Consider the following 9,489-nt stretch of genomic DNA (forward strand, 5'->3'; position numbering starts at 1 on the left):
TTGACAATATGACTCTAAAATTCATATAATATGATCTCAAACTAAATAATTATGTTTTTTGGTATAAAACCGAATAAACCGAAAACCGACGGTATATAAACCGAACCGAACCGAAGTAAATATGGATTTAGAATGGTAGTTATATTTTACTAACCGAAATACCGAAAACCGAAAAAAACCGAACCTAAACCGAACCGATATCCGGATTGAACACCCCTACTCAAAACTATTTGTAACAGCTAACACTTCATATATCGATTAAGAATCCATTAAAATCTAAATAATATGAGGTAAGTAATAAAATACTTATTAACGTATATATTATCAAAAGGTTGATTGTGAGTCGAAATTAGAAACATTGAAATTGGGGTGAGATAATAAGATTATCATTATGGATGTCAAAAGAATCAGAATAAAAAAATAAAGATTTTTGTTGAATTAGAAGATGATTCAAAGAATCTATACGAGAGATAAAAATATTATAACACGTAAAAGGGAAAAAAAAGAAAGATAGAGATAAAAGTATAGTCATAAAAAATATTAAAAAAAATAAAAATATATGACAAATTATATGGGCTTTTGGATGCATTTTTATCAATTACTCTTGTTTTATATTTTTATGTAGTAGACTTGACCTCGGAAAATGAGGAAGACTTATAAGCAACAATAATTATGTAGACCATTTGATGCCCTACACGATGTGATAGTGTGTGGAAAATATGAATCTCTCTTTCCTTTTCTTAAATTAAATGATTTAGAAAAACTCGATTAGTAATCTCTTTCGTATAAATTTCTTTCCTTGTCACTCTTTTGTTTCTTAGCATAATGTGTTATAATTTCTTTTTATGGAAATGCAAAATTCTTCATTTAAACTTTTTAGGTTAAATATTCAAAAGATACAAATTTAGATTCTCAAATCTCAATCGTAGTTCTTTCAATTTGTTAATCATCATTTTGAATTTTTTGTTGTTGAAGGTTTTCTTTTTCGAAATTTTTATATATATTTTTTCATAATAACTTCTATTTGATTTTCTTTTATATATTACATTTGATTATCATTTTATGTAACTAGCAGTGTTTTATTTTCCTCTTTATACTATATTTTTCTAGTTAAATTTAGGTTTTATTGGCTTGGTTTCTCATCTTTTTCTGATTTTTTTGTTTTTGTCTGTGATTTTTTATTTTATTGACTTAAAACACACACAAAAATAATTTATAACAAAAATCTGAAATAAAATAAATTCTTAAAATAGTATTAATTAAATGCTAAAATGTTTAAATTACTATAAATTCTAAACTTCTAGATAACAAATTATAAATCTTAATCTTTAAACTCAAACTCAAATATTAAATATTAAAAAAAAAATAGTTTATGATGTTTTATAATTTTTTCCTTTTTGTGTTACTTTTTTAATAATATATTTAAAATATTTTTAATTAATTCACAAAGACGCAAAGAAAACCATATCCTTTCACATATGTCTTTTTGTGAGCGTGTTCCTTATTCTTTCTTTTTTTCTTTTCGGTCGAATTCCATGTTCTTTCTTCCTCACCTTGTCTTTTAATTACAATGTCACTCTCACTGCGAATCTGCCAGGAAATTTCCGTTGGAGTTGGATCCTCCCATATATATAAACATCGACCACGTATCTCTCTAGTCCACTCACTTCCACTTAAAACATGGCCGTCACCGATTTTTTCGCCGGCGAAATAGCGACGGAGCTTCTGAAACAGCTCTTCTCCATATCCGCCAAAGCATGGAAATACAAAAACATCGCCGACAGACTCATCGCCTTGATCGAGACAATCCAGCCCACGATCAAGGAGATTCAATACAGCGGCGTGGAGCTTCCTCCTCACCGCCAAGCTCAGATCGGTATGCTCTTTAGCACCCTCGAGAAAGGCCATAAACTCACTGAGAGAGTCTTGAGCTCCCGTCGATGGAACATGTATCGACAGTTCACACTAGCGAAGAAGATGGAGAAGCTTGAGAAGACGATCTCTGATTTTATGAAGAATCAGATATTGACTCATATCTTAGCTGATGTTCATCAGCTCCGGGCCAACGCCGACGTGAGGTTTGATAGAGTTGAGAGGAGCCTCACTGGCCTCGAGGAGCAGTTAGGTTCTATGAAGATCGGAGGAGGAGGGATGATAAGGGATGCGATGAAGATAGCCGAGGCTACGATGGAGATTGAGACGAGCAGTGAGGATGAGAAGTTTGGGGTTGGGTTGGAGATGGGAAAGAGGAAGGTGAAGAAGATGATGTTCAACGCTGAAGGAGGTCTTTTCGGGATTAGTGGTATGGGTGGTGTCGGTAAAACCACTCTTGCTAGAGACCTTGAACGTGACAATGATGTCCGATGTAAGTATTCTTGTCGTGTCCTGTGTCTCTGGTTCTGTTTTTTTTTTTTTTTTGGTTAAATCCATTTTTTCAAGAAGTAGATAACCAGATAACTTAAAGATTAACAAATTATTAATTAATTTTATATATATTTTACGTTTGTATAAGATATTAAACTTTTGGCTCTAATTATATAGAAAATTATTTTAATATATTATCAAAATTAGATTTTTTTTTTTGGAACACAACTTCGTTAAACTTAAATCATCAGAGTACATACATGGCCCAAAGCCTGTTTTGCTAGTCAATCAGCATTGGAGTTCCTTCCACTAGGAATCCACACAAAAGAAACAGAGTCGAAAGAGTTACAAACAATCCTAACATCTGATACGATCCCGTACAATTCTGGGGGTTCCACCGTCGCATTTAGAGCCTTGATGAGATGCGAAGAGTCCGATTCACACCTGATATCAAAATTAGATATATAAAATAGAAAATATAGACAAATTTGTGGATCTGTACTAATACTATTGTTTAATTTAACAGATTTAGACTAATTTTGATCAATTTAAACAGATTTATAACGGGTTAAACTACTTTAAATCGTATAGATCAGATTTTTTTTTTAAATTATTTCAAGTATGATTGATTTGTAGCTTAAAACCATCTCTAATGGTTCATTCTAAATTTTTTTTATTTAGACTATTTTGCTAGAAAAATGTGGTGAATTTGTATTAACATTATTATTTAATTTAACATATGTAGACTATTTTAGATTCATTTTTATAACCATGGTTAAATGACACTCCTTTTTTGGTTGTCAGGTTACTTTGAGAAGATTTTGTTTCTGACTGTATCACAATCCCCGCTAGTTGAGGAGCTGAGAGCACATATATGGGGTTTTTTGACCGGTTGTGAAGGTGTAGATCATGTTCAAGACTGGAATTTACAGTATAACGGTGGGGTTAAAACAAAGAAGCTGGTGATTCTTGATGATGTTTGGACAAGAAAAGCTTTGGACAGCTTGACTTCTAACCTTCCTAGTTGCACAATTCTTGTGGTTTCGCGGTCCAAACTCGCAGATCCTAATGCTACTTATGATGTTGAAGTGCTAAGGGAAGATGAAGCTATCTCTCTCTTTTGTCTCTGTGCGTTTGGTCAGAAATCTCTTCCTCCTGGTTTCGACAAAGACCTTGTTAAGAAGGTAATGTTAATTGTTTCTCTCTTCTATAACTGATTCATGGCTTAGTGTGATGTATATTTAATGCTTTTTCGATCCTCCTCAGGTTGCTGGTGAGTGTAAAGGTCTACCTTTGGCTCTCAAAGTTACGGGCGCTTCACTAAAAGACCGCCCTGAAATGTATTGGCAGGGCGCATTGCAGAGGTTATCAAAAGGTGAACCTGCTGATGAAACTCACGAGACTAGATTGCTTCATCACATGGAAGCTAGTCTAGCAGATCTGGACGAGACAGCCAGAGAGTGTTTCTTGGATCTTGGCGCATTCCCTGAAGACAGGAAGATTCCTGTTGATATTCTCATCAACATGTGGATTGAAGTACATGATCTAGACGAGGCAGTTGCTTTTGCCACTCTTGTTGATTTGTCACACAAGAATCTCCTTACTCTTGGGAAAGATCCACGGTAAGAGATCACATTACTTGTAGCTAGGCCTGAGCATTTCATGTATCGGTTCACTTTATTTCGGTTTTTGGTTATAGAAATATATGATCCGTTCGAGTAGTAGAAAATCCGATTTGGTTATTTTAGTTTTTGGTTCGGTTCGGATAATAAAGTTGGGAACCAACTAATATCCAAGACAATTTTGAGTCCAATCTGATTTCGGCTCGGTTCTGTTTTTCGGTTAATTCGGATGAAAAACTCGGATAATTTGTATTTTTGGATTTTTGGATAAAAATATCGGCTAATTCAGATAGTTTTAAATATTTCGGATAAAAATTATTCTGATAATTTTTTTTTGTTATTTGGTTTATAAATAATATTTTTAAAATATTTTTATTATTTTAAAGTTTAAACTAGTTGATATGATATTTATAACTAACTGAGCGCAACTATTTTATTATTTTAAAATTATATTATACAAATTTGGATACCCGTTCGGTTCTCAATTCAGTTTTAAATTTTCAATTCCAGAGATATAAGATTCATTCGGGTAATTTATAATATCTGAACTTTAACCGAATCTTGTTTTCGATTTGGTTTGGTTCTTCGGTTCCGGATAAATGTGTCCAAGCTTACTTGTAGCTCTAAACTCTTTATATGATTCAAAGTTTTATGTAATCATCATCACTTTATATTAATTTTGCAGGCTTGGCTCTACGTATGCAAGCTACTATGATGTATTTGTGACACAGCATGATGTTCTGCGTGACTTGGCACTTCATTTATCCAACAAAGGGAAAGTAAACAGAAGAAAACGATTGCTGATGCCGAAAAGAGAGGAAGAGCTTCCGAAAACATGGGGAAAGAACTGTGATGAGGAATACAATGCAGAGATAGTCTCTATTCATACATGCAAGTGATCTTATAACTGCAATATTTTATATTACTAGGTTCTCTTATGCTATACTCACCAGGATCACAATGTTGATAGGATCTGTGTTTTTGTTGCAGGGGAAATGGATGACATGGATTGGTCTGACTTTGACATGGACTTCCCTAAGGCAGAGATTCTAATATTGAATTTTTCCTCGGACAAGTATGTTTTGCCTCCTTTCCTCAGCAAGATGACCCGGCTTAAGGTCCTCGTGATCATCAACAACGGCATGTCCCCTGCGATTCTCCGTGACTTTTCAATGTTTGCCAACTTGTCGAAACTAAGGAGTCTCTGGCTCGAGAGAGTTCACGTCCCTGAGCTCTACAACACAACAATCCCCCTGAAACATCTCCACAAGATGTCTCTGATTCTGTGCAAGATCAATAACAGTTTCGATCAGACCGGAGTCGACGTCTCCTGTATCTTCCCAAAGTTGGGAGACCTGACGATAGATCACTGTGATGATCTCGTGACACTGCCTTCAAGCATCTGCAAAATGACCTCTCTTAACTCATTAAGCATAACAAACTGTCCACGTCTCGGTGAATTGCCTAAGAACCTAAGCAAGCTACAAGCTCTTGAGCTTCTGAGGCTATATGCTTGCCCCGAGCTAAAGGCATTACCTGATGAAATCTGCGAGCTTCCTCAGCTTAAGTACCTCGACATCTCGCAGTGTGTTAGCCTGAGTTGTCTTCCGGAGGATATAGGAAAGCTAAAGACACTTGAAAAGATTGACATGAGAGAATGCTACATCGCTGGTAGAGTGAGCTCCGCTGTTTCGTTGGAGTCCCTACGCCATGTGATTTGCGATGAGGACGTTGCGTTTATATGGGAAGAAGTTGAGAGGGCCGTTCCAGGGTTAAAGATTGAAGCTGCTGAGAAATGTTTCAGTTTAGATTGGCTCGACGAGTAAAACCGTAGACTCACTGAGAAATTGTAACTTGTTTTGGAGGTTAGTGTAAGCTTCTCCTAGTATTTAGTTAAAATTATGCTTTTGTAATAAGGTCTCTCTGCACATTTTGCACCAACTTGATCTTTGTGTTAGATTGATCAAAAGTGTGATATATATAAATTCTGCAGTTTAAAAACCAAAAACATTGCTAACAAGTTATTGGGTTGATCCATGAAACACTAGTTACTGGACAAGTTTGTGCAAGACCATTCTCTACAGGAGAGTGATTTATTGGTCTTCAAGTTCAAATGAGCGTCTGAGCTTGAAGTACTGATTTTTGATGGTGATACACGATACACCTTATGTGAGAGACCCCACTTGTTATTTCGTCAGGAAATGACTTGACCTCAAAAAATAAAGAAGTCTTTAGCAACAAATTATTATGTACACAGTACAGCCACTTGTAAATTATATTTGAATTTTTAAATTTTTTTTTTAATGTAATTTAAATGGTTTGAATCCGAATCAAATCTGCAAAAATCTGAACCTGTGAACCAAAATTTATAAATATTGAAATGGAAGTTTAAATCTCCAATCCAGAACAGTCACCATCTTTTCCATGGTCAGGGGGGACCCTCTTTCTTTCTTTCTTTCTTTCTTATAAGTCATTGTCACTGCGAAATTACCAGGAAATTTCAGTTAGGACTTAAGCAAGTCCATCAATTAGAACCTCCAATGGGCTCTTATGATTAAATTAGTGGTCAATAATGTGATTTGATTAGTCAAGAACCTTTGTTAGTGGAAATTATTTTTGACTCGTCCAATGGAAGAACCTCGTAGGGATTCTTAAATAAAATTCTTTTTAAAGTAGATTTAAAATTGAGATTAGAACCAGGAAACTACAAGATCAAGCTGTCTTTTGTGATTAGAACCAGGAAACTACAAGATCAAGCGGTCTTTTGTGATTAGAACCAGGAAACTATACGAGAGAAAGCAAAAGTATTAAGCATTAGTAGCATACCTAGTAGCTGGGACCATTAATCAGTTTGGTCTTTACTAGTGGCTTGTGGTCATAAAACCAAGTGTATACAGCAAAATCTGCTTCCTCGTGGAAACCGCATCCGTTTGAAGTGACGGGAATCCCTCTTCTCTCTTCGCATCATAACCGACATCAAAATCCCGCTGGCACCACTTGATGCTGCATCGTCCCTGTGGTCTGAGTGAGTCGCACCGAAGACACTATGATCTGATTGATGGCTATCCCCACTGCCACCCTCAGAGAGTATAGTACTACTCTCACCTGCGAATAATATGCAACTTATAACTTAACTAACCAAGTTTGATATCTTTGATGCTATAGCAGTTTGTATAGGCTGATCAGAGTCAAGGACAAGTTTGCAAAACTATACCTTGCTGGTGCAAAGCTCGTTTCACCTTCTTGCGCCTTTAATGTAGTCAGCTCTCTCCACGGACACAACGCCTAGCAATATTCACAGAGAAAGTAGTATCACGACCTACTGCAATAACACTAATTGGATTCTCCCCACCCCAACTGCTTCGCTGCAGAGTAGCCATAAAGCTTCTCCGCCATAGCATTCCTGAAACAATCATATCACCAAATTCGTAACTAAGTCATAACATATCACACGAAGATAGCAATGCAGAAACCTTCAACACATGAATCACATATAGAATCAAACTAGAGAGATTCACAAGATGAAACTGCTCACCAGAAGACTATTCGCATGTTTAGATCGAAAGCATGAACAGCTTGTGCCATAGACTGCAAATACTGTTTATCAATGAACTTCTCAGACGTCCGCCGCCGGGACCTCCACCTACTCCAGCTCTCAGATTGATCGGACCTTGGATAAGGCTGTCCTTACGCAACAACAAAGAGAAGAGAGGGACGTGGGTTTCTTGATTCTAAGAAGTAGATCCGGATCAGAATCTGACAGAGGATGAGTGATTGAGATCGGAGGAAGAAGAGAAAAATTGATTTTGGATCAAAATAAAAATGCGACGAAGGAGAACGAGAGAGACAACACAGAGACCAATAGGAAAGTGACACATGAGGGTTCCTTACCGACTCTAAGGCCATCATTATCCCTGGAACACTTTTTGGGTTTCTTAATTTTTTTTTTTTTTTTTTTTTTTTGATTTAAAAAAAAAAACAAAAAAAAATTAAAAAAGAAACCAATTGCGGGCCGCCACGTTTCAGCGGGGTCCGCAAACAGTCTAAGGAACACACCAACATCGGTCACTAATCCATTACTCTAGTGACCGGTTTTTTGTTTTTTTGTGGAATCCACATTATATTTTATTTGTTTTTTTGTTAAGGACTCTTGTTATACTCCCCCGATAATTGTGGTCTAAGAGCATGATTATCCGGGGTCTTTAGTGGGTTTCTTAGTGCGTGGGCCCCCACAAAACCCTTAAGGATCGGTTACAAAAACTACTAATTAAGAACCGATCTTAGTGAGTTTCTTACACTGTTCGGGCCCCACTGACACGTGGCGGCCCGCGATTGGTTTGCTTTTTAATTTTTTTTTTTTTTAAACTAAGAAACCCAACCAACGGGTTTCTTAGGGATAATCATGGCCTAAAACTCCCATAGTAAGAGACGGTTCTTCCTTTTTTTTTTTTTATCTTTTTCCATTTATTTATTTTTGTGTTTTGTTTAAAATCTTAGTTTAGTTTAGAGACTCCTGATGGGGATGGTCTTAGATCCTCCCATCTATAACATTGACTGCTTATAATATCACTCACTTATCTCCACTAAAAATGGCCGTCACCGAAAACGATTTTTTCGCCGGCGAAATTAAGAATGAGCTTCTGAAACAGCTCGTTCTAGATCTCCGGCAAAGGATGGAGTTACAAAAGCATCGCCGAGAAACTCATCACCTCGATCGAGACCATCCAGCCTACGATCCAGGAGACACAGTACAGCGGCGTGGAGCTTACTCGAATCCGTCAAGCTCGTTAGTAAACTAAAGAAAAACAAGAAACTCATTGAGGAAGATGGAGAAGCTTGGGAAGTCGATCTCTGACTTTATGAAGAATCATATATTCGTTCACATCTTAGCTGATGTTCATCAGCCCCGGGCTAATAACGCCGATGTGAGGTTTGATAGAGTTGAGAGGAGCCTCACTGGCCTCGCGGAACAGTTAGGGTCTATGAAGATTGGAGGAGGAGGGATGATAAGAGATGCGATGCAGATAGCTGAGGCTGCTATGGAGATTGAGACGAGTGATGGCGATGAGAAGTTTGGGGTTGGGTTGGAGATGGGAAAGAGGAAGGTGGGATTAGTGGAATGGGTGGTGTCGGTAAGACCACTCTTGCTAGAGACCTTGAGCGTGACAATGAAGTCCGATGTAAGTATCTTCTCGTGTCCCCTGCCTAGGGATGTTAACTACAGGGTTAGGGCTCAGCCCTCTTTTGTTTATTATAAGCCCAGCCCTATTTTAACCCAACCCTATTTTGACCCTATTATAATCAAGGGTTAGGGCTGGTACCAGGGTTAACTCATTTAATTGAAAAAAATATTTCATTTATTTTTGTTCTTAAATTTTAAAGATAAAACTAAAAAAATTAAGATATCATATGATTCTTTCCTCCAATTTGTTGAGCATCAAAATCAAAAGTTTTCCTCCCAAAATCGCAAAATCGAGTTTTTGCTCCACAACTAAGAATAAAA

General features: G+C 36.7%; 1 protein-coding gene, 1 long non-coding RNA gene and 1 pseudogene across 2 annotated transcripts; 2 read left to right on the forward strand and 1 right to left on the reverse strand.

The window, feature by feature from the left end:
• Positions 1 to 1,680: 1,680 nt before the first annotated feature.
• On the forward strand, positions 1,681 to 5,978 carry LOC106306268 (probable disease resistance protein At4g33300). The gene is made up of 5 exons (XM_013742830.1): positions 1,681 to 2,365; positions 3,169 to 3,548; positions 3,631 to 3,986; positions 4,672 to 4,877; positions 4,977 to 5,978. The coding sequence occupies exons 1-5, from the start codon at positions 1,681 to 1,683 to the stop codon at positions 5,810 to 5,812; spliced, it is 2,463 nt and encodes an 820-aa protein (XP_013598284.1). The 3' UTR covers positions 5,813 to 5,978.
• Positions 5,979 to 6,071: 93 nt separating this feature from the next.
• LOC106306278 lies at positions 6,072 to 7,844 on the reverse strand. Its single transcript, XR_001263124.1, has 4 exons — positions 7,522 to 7,844; positions 7,201 to 7,389; positions 6,813 to 7,091; positions 6,072 to 6,465 (listed from the first exon to the last, which is right to left on the reverse strand). It is a non-coding gene; the product is annotated as an uncharacterized LOC106306278 (long non-coding RNA).
• A 675-nt stretch (positions 7,845 to 8,519) lies between these two features.
• Positions 8,520 to 9,489, forward strand: part of LOC106294101 — a 3,802-nt pseudogene continuing 2,832 nt past the window's right edge.

This window comes from Brassica oleracea, chromosome C1 (genome assembly GCF_000695525.1).
Source record: "Brassica oleracea var. oleracea cultivar TO1000 chromosome C1, BOL, whole genome shotgun sequence".
NCBI lineage: Eukaryota > Viridiplantae > Streptophyta > Magnoliopsida > Brassicales > Brassicaceae > Brassica > Brassica oleracea.